The sequence below is a fragment of the Schistocerca gregaria genome, chromosome 3 (genome assembly GCF_023897955.1).
Source record: "Schistocerca gregaria isolate iqSchGreg1 chromosome 3, iqSchGreg1.2, whole genome shotgun sequence".
Classification (NCBI taxonomy): domain Eukaryota; kingdom Metazoa; phylum Arthropoda; class Insecta; order Orthoptera; family Acrididae; genus Schistocerca; species Schistocerca gregaria.
The window spans coordinates 652960240-652974049 of record NC_064922.1 but is presented as its reverse complement, the minus strand read 5'-3'; the positions used below and the strand labels follow the sequence as shown (position 1 = coordinate 652974049).

The window sequence follows — 13810 nt, the reverse complement described above, 5'->3', positions numbered from 1 at the left end:
GTGTCAGGAAGTCATTTCTGAAAGTATTTGTATGGAGTGTAGCCATGTATGGAAGTGAAACATGGACAATAAATAGGTTGGACAAGAAGAGAATAGAAGCTTTTGAAATGTGGTGCTACAGAAGAATGCTGTGGATTAGATGGGTAGATCACATAACTAATGAGGAGGTATTGAATAGAATTGGGGAGAAGATAAATTTGTGGCACAACTTGCTAGAAGAAGGGATTGCTTGGTAGGACATATTCTGTGGCATCAAGGGATCACCAATTTAGTATTGGAGGGCAGTGTGGAGGGTAAAAATCGTAGAGGGAGACCAAGAGATGAATACACTAAACAGATTCAGAAGGATGTAGGTTGCAGTAGGTACTGGGAGATGAAGAAGCTTGCACAGGATAGAGTAGCATGGAGAGCTGCATCAAACCAGTCTCAGGACTGAAGACCACAACAAGAACATGTTCTATACATTTGAAGAGGATCACATTGGAGGAACCTGTGGCTTCTGTTGCTAAAGTCATCACAGCTGCAGCCAATACATATGATGGCTGAAAATTTTTCCTACAGGGGCAACTGTGTACATCTTTCACCTTCTGTTGCTGAAACAAATACAGGAACATATCAGGGTTGATGATCAGATATCAGACGCAACCATTGGCACTGATGTAGTACTGTACTTACTATAGCTTTGCCGAGTTGGGATCACAACATTAGATAAAGCATGTACAGCAACATGTGACTGTTACCACCTGTACAGCATCTTCAGTGGATATTCCTCACTTACTAGATTGACCACTAAGCGTTTAGGAATAATGTCATAACTGTTTCCATTAACCAATCCCCAATGGTCTCCTTCATGTGCTTTTTATAGATTCTGACCATTCACTCCATATTCACATAATGGAACTGGGGAGTCACCAAATAATCATCCTATTTTCTTATTAAAAGTCTCTGAAATGGTAATTTGTGATCAGTGGGCTGTTATCTGTGTAAAGGGTTTATAGTGCGCTCTTGATAGTGTAGGCTTTTATGCCAACCTCTGTGCTGGTGGGAACAATCTTAACAACTTTGGGGAAATTTAACAGTGTGTCTACCAAGACAAGTCACACAGACTGCACGCACTGGGCAATGTGCAGATCCTACCCACTCACATGGTTCCTGAGGTTTTGGTTGAGGAGGCAAATGTTTTTGATACTGTTGCCTGGTGATGAGATCATCCTGAGCATTTCTGTGCTATTTTTCAATACAGGCTACACTGTCCATTCAGTAGATATGCATATGGGCTAATTTCTCATGTGGGTTTTTCCCACATGTTTCCTAAGGAGGAGATGGAGACATTTTGCCTGAGAATTAAGATTCTCTTTATTAAGATGATGAACCCATGTTTTGCAATGTGTTGGCCACTCTAGGGAAACCATCCAACATCTGCTGGTTATCTCTTGTTGACACTACGACCTTAGGATCAATACGAATTTACATTTGTAAGCAATTAAATAAATATGAGATTAAAAGCTGCTTTCCAATATTTCTTGTTACTATAAATACAATTTAAGTGTAGTACCACTGGTGGATGTGATAGAGATGGGATAAAAAAGGTAAAACAGTGCAAAAAGTGTGTATTTCTTCTCATGCTTGTGTGACAAGGGAGGATGTTGCCATAGATTAGACAAACTGGGAAAGTCCCACAAAAACTGTAGCTTTTAATTCCACTGGAGCATTAGCAATGGGGAAAAGAAAGACATACCAAATGAAGTTCTTACTTGAACTGTGGAGCTGCAAAACAGAACAACATGATCAATACAGTGTTAGAAGACATGAAATGTGAATCGTGAAAGTTAATCAGATCTGAATAACAATAGTTAAAGGGTGCAAAGGTGGCAAGTGAAAGGTGGATATGTGACATTTTAGAAGCAAATTTGAAATTTGGTTATCCAGTATCCCTGCCAGCAGACACGTGTATGGACTCAGTAGAGCTGGCATGAGTCTCGTAGCAGAGTAGTGTCAAAAGCTATCACAGACAGCGTGCATGGAGTGATGTATGGACAGAACCACTGATCTAGGTGCTTACTTGCCAGTAGTGATTGGCTGGACAAGTCAATCCTTATTCTGAGATTGACTAACACAGATCTGGCTTTCATATCATGCCATGCCCTTGATTCCGTACTTTAGCTGTTTCAGTCATTCACGCTGATCACATTTTGTGCTTTTCTCTGTACCAGTCTCTATGCAGTATTTGGACTCTCTGTTCCCCTGCAGACTGACCTGAAGATCAAGCTTTTTCTCTTACAGCATTTGTGCTAGCAGGGTGGTTTCACAGCATCACCATGCCTGTGCAGGTACAAAAGTAGTGACTGATGACGTTCTTATATATATGAGACTTTTATTTTTTGATAGTTTTAATTTGTGGCCACTGTGAACCCGGCAATTTGTAATGATTATAGGAACAGTTGCTTCTCCAGAAGCAACAATGACAGCTGTAGCAGGAGCAACTGCAGGAATGGCTCCAACACAGAACAGAACTGATCTGCTCTCACAGAGCAGTGGTGATGGGCTACGGGCCTGCAGAGATGCTTTCTCCCCCCTGCCCCCCCCTCCCCAATTCCTTTCACTGGTTTTTACAAGGCTATGGAAAGGTGGGAGAATTACCTGCACCAGTTCTTGCTGCACTGCCAATAAGGCATATCATTGATCCAGCTAATAAGGTTGCCTTGTTATTGTCCAATGGTGCAGGGTTGTACAACATCATATAAATTCTCAGCGCTAAACCAGAAACTTAATTTTGTGGAAACCAGTCAGCTGCTCAGACAGTATTTTGGGCATCAAACCCATGTGGTGGCGGCAAAGCTGCAGTGCAATCAGCATCATAAATACCGTGAGCAGTCGTATACCACCTAGATTGTGAGGTCTCTTGCAAAGTGTCAGTTTGAGTGTTCCCAATGTGATATCTTGTATAAGAACTTCCTAATTAGCAACATAATTGTCTAATTAGTACTGATCCTGAGGTCCAAACTAGGACCCGATTTTTTAGCGGTGGCAAAATCAGATATGCACGATGAACAGCTCTGGTGCCCAGAGGGGTTGGCCAGACAATTTTGCCTTCTGCTGAGCCACTCTGTGGAGGTGTAGTGATGATTCATGTGCAGTGATGTCACGACACTGCCCATCTTTCCACATGGTGAGCTTTGTAGGTATAAATAAGTCAAAGAGTCAAGGTCCCTGCTCGTGATGTTTTGCAAGCTCTTGGCATCTTTCTCCTTCCACATCTGTTTCCACTAAACAGGCAAGTCAGTGGTCCTCCTCCGATCATGTTTGGTGCATATTAGGCACAATTGCTCGTACCTAGATGCCATGTGTGGTGTCAGCTGAAAAGTACCATTTGCAACAAGATCAAGTCTGAGTTGTAGTGTTGGCAACAACTTGACATTTCTTTCTCCATTGCATCTAGTCACTGGACCACCCCCTGGATGTGGTTCAGAAGCCAAATGGTGCCGTGCGCCTTTGTGGCAATTTTAAACAGACTCATCAACCCAATCTGCATCTGGAGCAGTTGTTTGTGGGCCAGCATCTTTCCCACACAAACTTGGGCAACATATACCTGCAGTTGACATTGAATTCTGCTTCTCAGCATTTCTTAGTGCTCAACATGTCCTACACTTACATCTACATTCTGTAAACCACTGTGAAGTGCGTGTCAGAAGGTACATCCCACTGTAATAGTTATTAGGGCTTTTTCTCGTTCACACATATGGAGTGTGGGGAAAAATGATTGTTTAAATGCTTCTGTAATTAGTTTAATCTTATTCCCACAAGCAATATTGGAGCAATATATAGGGGGTTCTAATGTATTCCTAGACTCATCATTTGTAGCTGGTGCTTGTGTCAGTAGATTTTCTCAGGATAGTTTCTGTCTACCTTCAAGAGACTGCCAATCCAATTCTTTCAACATGCCAGTGACACTTTCCCACAGGTCAAACAAACTTGTGACTATTCATACCCCCCTTCTCTGTATAAGTTCAACATCCCTTCCTACTCCTATTTGGTACTGGTCCCACATACTCAGGTGATATTCTAGGATGAATCACACAAGTGCTTTGTAAGCAATCTCCTTTGTAGAATGTTTGCACTTCCCTAGTATTCTACCAATAAACTAAAGTATGTTATCTGTTTTACTCACAACTGAGCCTTTGTGATCATTCCACTTCATGTCCCTACTAAGTGTTACACCCAATATTTGAATGAGTTTACAGATTCCAACTGTGACTCAGTAATACTGTATTCATAGGATACTTTATTTTTTCATTTTGTGGATTGCACAATTTTACGCTTTAAAACGTTTAAAACAAGTTTCCAATCATTGGACCACTTTGAAATCTTATCAAGGTCTCACTGAATAATTGGACACTTTTCTTCAAAATGTACTTCATTCTAGATAACTGCATCATCTGTGAATAGTCTGAGGTTACTATTAACACTATTCGCAAGGCCTTTGGGCTACACCAGTTTAGTCACTTGTCCTTTGAAATTTAATCTGTCCACGGATTTTGTCAAAAAGGTATTTGGAGCATTCGATTAAGGATATTCCCTGTTGTGTCAATTACTTCAATGACATCTGCATCACATGCTTCACAGAAGACAAGCACTTATGAAATCTGCAGGCAGTTTTACAATGCCTTCTGGAGAGTGGCCTTCATTGCAAACTGGAACAAGTATTTTTTTCCTCAAAAGTTCATTTTCTGAGACATGGGCTTAGCAAAGATGGTTTCATCCCTGTGGATGATCACATTAATGCCACTGTCAACATGCTGGCACCCAATAATCTGAAGGAGCTCCAGTCCATTTTGGCAAGAGTACCTACTATAGATTGACAGGGCTTGCACATCTGCCATCCTCTTAATGGGCTTTCCACTCCCTCAAGCGATGTTTGGGTTCCACTCTCTGTAAGGCTTCTTTTATCACAGGTAAGCCATTAACACTGGCCACCAGTGTGTGCCGGTATGGTATTGATACAGTCCTATCACATCAGAACACAGATGGCATGGCACTGAGCAGCCGAGCACTTATGCATGCAATATGTTTTCAGCAGTGTAAAGTAAATATTTGCTGGTGGGAAAGGAAGCATAGACTATTATTTTTGACATTAAAAAGTTTCATGGCTTTTGTATGTAGCAAAGTTTCTCCTAATCACTGACTGCAGGCCACTGATTTCATTATTCGGTTCTCCTTCTATGCTACCATACAGGATTGCCCATTACTTGGAGATGTGGGCACTTTTTCTCAGTAAATATTGCTATGACATCTGTTACCAGTCCACTATCTAGCATGCTAATGTAGATGCCCTATTGCTGTTGCCAGTGAAACCTAATTCTGAGTTTGATTGATGGGAGGTTCTCGTTTTTTCAATGATGATACCTTGCAGAAAACATTGCTGGATTTTTCTGCGACAGAGCAGAAGGTTGCAATTGCCATATCCGCTGACCTGTTCTCCTGGAAAATCATCTCAGAAGTCCAGACTGGACAGCATGAATGCACTCCTTTGGGAGCAGATTCAATGTGGCATATGTTTTCTCTACTGCGCAGTTGACTCAATGTTACCCAGGGGGTCCTTTTCATTGCTACAGAGGAGAAAAACTGACAATATATTGTCCCTCTGGCATTATCTACTCGTGTACTCTAGCTGCTGCAAGCACATTTACTGGCCAGTGACCAATCGCAACATTAAACATTTTGTGTGGGCTTGCATGGCCTATGCATCAGGCTGTGCCTCCATGTCTGTTTTTTCCTTGGCCAGTTCCGGAGCACCCTTGGTCATGGGTGCACATCAGCTTTACAGGCCTTTTTTTGGACATCATGTGGCAACTGGTAGTGGATGTGTTGTTCAGTTTTTGTATGTAGCCAAACTGCCCTCCATGATGTCCACAGAAACTATTTGTGTCCTGTCACTAATTTTTGCTAATGAGGGTACCCCCCCCCCCCCCCTCCCGCCCCCTCCCAGGCCCTCATATCCAATAATGGTCAGTGTTTTGTATAGTAAGAGTTTGAAGATCTTTGAACTGTAATGGTATCCAGCATCCGACTGTCACTCCACTTCACCTGGCTTCAATCTCCGAGGTGGAGTGGTTCGCTGTACTGTCTAGCTTTCCACACGGACAGCAGCAGCAGGCCTGTCGGATTTGCTACATCCTGACTTGCATGCCCTGGAATGTCATGACCCGCCACATTTTCTTCGCAGGGCTGCCATTTGAGCCCAGTCTTTTGGTTGGCAGAAGAGGTGGCTGCTGGGTGTAGTTGTGGGCCAAAAGGTTAGAATTCATTTGTGTTGGCTGTCAACCAGAAGCACCTGGTCAATCATTCAAGCCAGTTGCATCCACAACCAGTTGTATCTGCACCACCATCATCTACATGCTGTCTGCAGTGTTTTGATCACAGTGTTTTCCTGGCAGAAGACTCCTAAGTTGCACACCCACTGCTGCCCCCCACCCCTCATCCGCACCCCTGCACCCTCTGCCATTATACTTTCGCATGTGGAATATAGTGCCAGCATGATCACTCCCACTACACCCAATGCTGAGCCCATGGAATAAGAACCTGCATCTGCCTTCCCCACTTGCCTGTAGATGAGTCATCCTTGCTCATACAGGTGGACCTGCAATTATGACAGCCTGTGCAATCTTCTGCCATTCTGGCAGAGTCAACTGAGTCATTGCTTACTTTGGCAGTAGATCCAGTGCTGGAGAGCCTCACAGTATCTCTGGTTTTGCAATGGAGGACATGACATAAACCAGGACATTCTCAACCATTTGAGGTCTTTTCAAGGGGGCTGGGACTTAGTATCCTGCCAGTGGGCATGCATATGGATGCAGATGAGCTGGTACGGGTCTCAAGGCATAGTAGTGTGGAAACCTATCACAGATGGTATGCACAGAGCAATGTATGTGCTGGACCACTAACCAAGGTGTTTACATGCCAGCAGTGATAGGCTGAGACAGTTGGTCCTCACAGTTAGATTGAATTAGAAGGACCTAGCTTTTGCATCACATCATGCTCTTGGTTCTGCGTCCTAGTTGTTTTGGTTGTAAGTGCTGGTTGTGATTTGTGCTTTTCTCCATGCCAGTCTCTGTGTGGTGTTCAAACTATCTGCTTCTACGCAGATTGACCCACACATCAAGTATTTCCTTTTCTGGAATGTAGCTCCATGCCTTCTGGGTCAAATAATCACTGACATTTGTACTGACAGGAGAGTTTTGTGTCATTGTCATGCCTGTGCAGGTACAAAAGGTTAACCAACAGATTTTGCAGAGGTAAAGAAAGTTTTATACACGCATACAGGAATATAGAATGTATCAAAACAATGCTAGAACCCTAACTGATAAGTTGTGAGCAAAACAGAATAAGAAGAGATGAGTTATGCTTCTGGGTAGCGGTCTTGGGGAGGTGGGGCGAACTTAGCCCAGCTGTAGAAAAAACTGGGTTTCATGTATCAGATCACATATTTTGGGAAAACAAAAAATAGTCTTAGCCAGGTAACAGGAAACATAGGATGACAATTTAGGGGTTTTTGCAAAGACCACCAGGAAATCATTCATCTTTATAAAGATTAAAATACGTGTTGATTAATATTGAGTTATGTGATTGCTTCTATAATGGTAATGAAGTAAACATGGGAAAGGCTGATCTTGGAGGAATACTGAGCACCTGCTAGTTCCTGTAGCAATTCCATCATTAGACATACTGAGTGTAAACTTACTGTTAATGGTAGACTTAAAGTCACCTCAGAGGTGCCATCTGTCATTATATTTACAAATCATGACTATATGAGTGGTCCATTGACTTGATATTATAGGTTCAATCATGCCTTGTGAGTTAAGCTCTAATTTTTAACTATTCCTGTAGCAAAACCTTTACTGCCTGAACACTACAGAACTGCAACAGCACTGACTACTTTAATGTTATGTGTGCCATGCAACTGTATGCACATCCCAACCCAGGAGAAAAGAAAATGAATGATACTCACTACACAGCTTATCCACATTATTAAAAAGTGAACTTGACAAATGAAGAAACCAAAAGCAGTGAGCAAATCTAAACCAAAAACGTTTCTGGTAACTGAAAATCAATCACTAGAACAGTTAATGCCTGGCTGCCCCTTCTGCAGGAAGCTTCTATTTTCGTCTGTCTTTTTCAAATGATAATTTGTTACCACATCTGAGTAGATGCCTGATATTGTCTGTTCTGAAGGCTAGGAGCCTAGCTGTCAAGTTTTAACATTTTTAAGAAAACAGGGGCACCTCGCTCTACCTGTACCCCATTGATTTATATACAATAAAAATTGTTTATGATTTGGATGGTGGTAAAGTTTGTGTGGTTGTTATCATGTTTATTGCAATAAACATAAGCAGACTCCTGTTGAAGCCTGTGGGAGCTATGTTAGTCAGCTGTTAAATATTCTTATTTTCTATAACATATGCTTATAGATTGGCTGATTCTGGTCATGTCTACTGAAGTACCAGCATTCCTAACAGTGACAAAGCAAAACATCAAAGTGTTAGGCACTTCAGGTACTCAGCCTGAACATGTAGATGATGCTGGGAGAGAGGGGAGGGAGCGGGGAGGGGGAGGGGGGAAGGGGGGAGGGGGAGGTGGAAGAGGTGTACCTGCACTACACTTACTTGATTTAAAAAGAGTCCTGGCTGCTTCAAAGTATTGCTTCTCAGTTTGAAATGACACTGTTTAGAATGTGGAGTACTTATTTATCTAGTAAGTGAATTACTATGTGGAACTGAACAAACAGATAATGTTAAACTCATACTGCAGTCATCATTACACAGATTGCAGTAATCTGAGCACCCAAGTGATGCAAATACTTCTTCAAGATTGAGTTCAATAGTTTTAATGCTTCTATTTGATCCTCCTTATTTGAGGTAAATTTAATAAATACATCGGGTTTAAAATATTTTTACACAAATACTGATGATATGGCTTGTTTGTGTGCATAAATTGACAATAGTGATTAAGGCAGCATAACTCAACTACCCTAGAGTTGTATTACCGTCTTAGCAGCTTATGATGTTGATGCAGTTCAAGCCTAGAGATAATAGCATTGGTCCGTGTGGTTTAACACATTGGGAACTGTGTAAACAACAAATGCCAGGAAAAGACAACATATTGGGGTTCAAAATTTATATAGCCACTTACAAGTCAAGAACAGTTGTGATAATTACAAGCAAACTAGTTTGTATATCCTGTCATATGGTAAGCAGAGCTGGCTTAAATGTGTTACTGGCTTAAATCAAACAATGGAAAATTCAGGACGGAATGCAACAATATGAGAGAAGGAAAGTTGCTACTCACCATATAGTGGAGATGCTGAGCTGTGATAGGCAAAATAAAAAGATTCACACAATCATAGCTTTTGGCCATTAAGGCCTTTGTCAGCAGTAGACACACACACACACACACACACACACACACACACACACACACACTCACTCACGTAAGTGCAACTTGCACACACATATGCAGTCTCAGAGAGCCGAAACTACACTGCGAGCAGCAGCACCAGTGCATGATGGGAGTGGCGACTGGGTGGGGGTAGGAGGAGGCTGGGGCATGGAGGGGGAGGGATAGTATGGTGGGACTGGCTTAAATGCAATACAGAAATTGTATCATGTCTACCTGCTTCTGCGTCTAAAATATCTGTTGCATAGATCTTCCAGTGGTGTTTTGTATCTTTTTCTGGACTTCCTTTCTCTTTAGTTACCCAGTAAAGATTGGTGTGAATGAGTGCATCTATGGAATCAGAATGTAGGCTTCCAATCCACCGCATGAAAACAGACCCAGCAACTGGAGAATAGAATTTTGCTTCAGCCACTTTTTCATCTGTTTGATCTGAAACCTTAAAAGTAAAAATCCAATGAGATATTTTCATGGCTATTGAGCTAAAATCTAAGTACTAAATCACATATATTGGATGCATCTACCATGTAATAAGTCTAAAAAACCTTTCAGCTTTTTAGCTCTTGGTTTCCACTTGACACAATCTTGTGCATGGGGTCAAGGTGGAGATCTAAATGGAGGATTTCTAGCCAGCACTGCCTTGGTCTCTCAATACGTTATTTAGCATCCACTTTCAACCTGTGCTTTGCTATAATGTTTTGATCTGGTGGAAGTACACATCCATAACACCATAGACACTTGTCTCTCATCTTCTCAATGAGAGGTGATGATCTGTACTGCCTATGAATTTTGTCATTGATCATATGGTCATGAATAGTCATGCCAGGTGTCCACAGGAGCATTTTGGTTTCCATTACAACACGACACTCCTCTGCTTCTTCTGTAGTGAGCCAACATTATTCACTGTTCAAGTTACCTGGGCAGATAGCAGAGCAGTACATTTTTCACTTACGTCAGTCTGAGATCTTCTTATTACAAAGCTCATTAGTCATTGCAGGTCATGCATTGCTTAATGTAATCTATGATTTTGGGACAAATGGACAGCCAGCATTGATTTTTGAACAAAGGTACAAGAAGATATTTCTCTTTTTGAGATGTATACTGTCATTATTTGCATCTGTTGATAGGTATTAAGTCATGTTTGTACTGAGCATTAGTCTGGACATTCAAAGTGGTTCCTCCATGCTTGGACTAGTCTTCAGCAGTCAGAAGATAATCATCAGCATACAGCAGTTTCCAGGGCACTAATTTCTGAAGATCTCTGGAGACTGTGTCCATTATTATGCACAGGTACAAACATAAAATGACACAAATATTACCTTTTGGAACAAGGCATTCCTTCATCCAACACAAGAGAGGAAATCAGCGTAAAAACCAGGTTATGAAGGTATATTCTTATAGCTATATTTCTTTTTGTAAGAATTTATTCTTACATTATTGCCAGTATATCAATTGAGCAATCAGATCAAAAATGCATTGTAGCTGATATTTTGGGAAAATACAGACAAGTAAATGAAAGAAATATTAAAATTTGCACACATCACAGAGTCAATGAAACATCCATAGTAACTGTGAACACAAGATCAAAGAAAATGATCAAACCATTGTCATCGTAACTTTTTAGAAAATATTTTGTTACATGCAAACAGTCAATGTGAAAGAAATAACTACTATTTACATAGTTGTGACATGAAGTCACGAAGGGGGTGTGTGATAATATTGAAGAGTATATGCAATCTGCAAAATGCTGAATAGGTCAAGCTGACTTTATTAATCCAATAGTATACATTTTGGACATAGCCATCACAGATATCTGTAGAAAACAAGATAAAAATACATAGCTATATAAAAAATAAAAATTCAAATAATGGAAAATCCAGGATGGAATGTAACAATATTATTAAAAGGTAAGTTGGCACTCACCATATAGCAGAGATCAGCATCTCCTCTATAAGGTGAAAGGCAACTTTACTTTTAATACTATTGTTAAAAAATATATGATTTACCAAACTAAGATAATTACACACATAAAAATATTACAAATTGTTAGACGAAACATACCATGGAATGTCATGTTGCACATAGAAATGAAAATTACGTTTTGTAGTAGTAATCATCGTAAGCAGATTGATAAAAGGCTGCTGGTTGCGATAGTAAGATACAAATTTTCAGTACCATTCCATGTTGAGATTAGATTAGATAGGATTAATTATTCATTCCATAGACCCATAAAAGAGGGAATCTGCCTGTGTGTGGAACATGTCTGATAAACACAATACAAAAATTTAATTAGAAAAACTTGAGTTTCATTAATTTTGATGATCTTCAGTCAATAAACAGTAACATGAATTAAATTTAAACTTCTAATATTTACAAGTTTAATACTTACAGCTGATTTCATTAAATCCATCATTCAGACATTTGCTAGTTTCTTGGCTATTACAACCAAGTATTGTCAAAAATTAAAGTAAATTATTCATTTCAGTGATCCTCAGTTAGGAACAGTCAGATTATGTAAAAGATTTAAAATTAAACTTCCACTATTTACAGATGTAAGACTTACATCTGTTTTCCATACATCCATCATTCACACAGTAGGTAGTTACTTGGCTGTTACAACCAAGTATTGTCCAACATTAAAGTATAATAAATTTTCATTAAAATGGTCTACTGCACTTGTTGAGAAACTCATGGATGGAATAGAAGGAGTTGGCCACCAAAAATTCTTTTAAATTATGTTTAAATTGTTCCTTGTCTGAAACTAAACTCTTAATGATTGCTGGTAACTTACTGAAAATATGCGTTGCTGAATACTGGGCTCCTTTCTGGGCAAGAGTAAGTGATTTTAAATCTTTATGTATATCGTTCTTATTCCTAGTATTGATACTATGTACTAAGCAGTTAGTTGGAAAAAGAGATGTATTATTTACAACAAACTTCAGTAAGGATGTAAATAAAATAGAAAGAAACTTCCACATGGGAAAAATATATTAAAAACAAAGATTCCAAGACTTATCAAGTGGGAAAGCACCGGTAGACAGGCACAATAAAATAACACACACACAAAATTTCGAGATTTCACAACCGGCGGCTGCTTCATCAGGAAAGAGGGAAGGAAAAGGAAAGATGAAAGGATGTGGGTTTTAAGGGAGAGGGTAAAGAGTCATTCCAATCCCGGGAGCAGAAAGACTTACCTTAGGGGGAAAAAAGGATAGGTATATACTCGCGCACACACACACACACACACACGCACACACACACACACACACACACACACACACATATCCATCCAAACATACACAGACACAAGCAGACATATTTGAAGGCAAAGATTTTGGGCGGAGATGTCAGTCGAGACGGAAGCGTGGAGGCAAAGATGATGTTGAATGACAGGTGAGGTTTGAGTTGCGGCAACTTGAAATTAGTGGAGATTGAGGCCTGGTGGATAACGAGAAGAGAGGATATATTGAAGGGCAAGTTCCCATCTTCGGAGTTCGGATAGGTTGGTGTTGGTGGGAAGTATCCAGATAACCCGGACGGTGTAACACTGTGCCAAGATGTGCTGGCCGTGCACCAAGGCATGTTTAGCCACAGGGTGATCCTCATTACCAACGAACACTGTCTGCCTGTGTCCATTCATGCGAATGGACAGTTTGTTGCTGGTCATTCCCACATAGAAAGCGTCACTGTAGGCATGTCAGTTGGTAAATCATGTGGGTGCTTTCACGAGTGGCTCTGCCTTTGATTGTGTACACCTTCCGGGTTACAGGACTGGAGTAGGTGGTGGTGGGACGGTGCATAGGACAGGTTTTACACCGGGGGTGGTTACAAGGGTAGGAGCCAGAGGGTAGGGAAGGTGGTTTGGGGATTTCATAGGGATGAACCAAGAGGTTACGAAGGTTAGGTGGACGGCAGAAAGACATTCTTGGTGGAGTGGGGAGGATTTCATGAAGGATGGATCTCATTTCGGGGCAGGATTTTAGGAAGTCGTATCCCTACTGGAGAGCCACATTCAGAGTCTGATCCAGTCCCGCGAAGTATCCTGTCACAAGTGGGGCACTTTTGGGGTTCTTCTGTGAGAGGTTCTGGGTTTGAGGGGATGAGGAAGTGGCTCTGGTTATTTGCTTCTGTACCAGGTCGGGAGGGTAGTTGCGGGATGCGAAAGCTGTTTTCGGGTTGTTGGTGTAATGGTCCAGGGATTCAGGACTGGAGCAGACTCGTTTGCCACGAAGGCCTAAGCTGTAGGGAAGCAGCCGCCGGTTGCGAAAGCTCAAAATTTTGTGTGTGTGTGTTTGTGTGTTATTTTATTGTGCCTGTCTACCGGCGCTTTCCCGCTTGGTAAGTCTTGGAATCTTTGTTTTTA

General features: G+C 41.0%; 1 protein-coding gene across 1 annotated transcript in view; it reads right to left on the bottom strand.

Moving 5' to 3' along the window:
- Positions 1–13810, bottom strand: part of LOC126356110 (uncharacterized) — a 221942-nt gene that overhangs the window by 159082 nt on the left and 49050 nt on the right. Inside the window, exon 4 of the mRNA XM_050006811.1 lies at positions 9667–9886. Coding sequence (XP_049862768.1) covers positions 9667–9886 — 220 coding nt within the window. The remainder of the gene's footprint in view (positions 1–9666; positions 9887–13810) is intronic.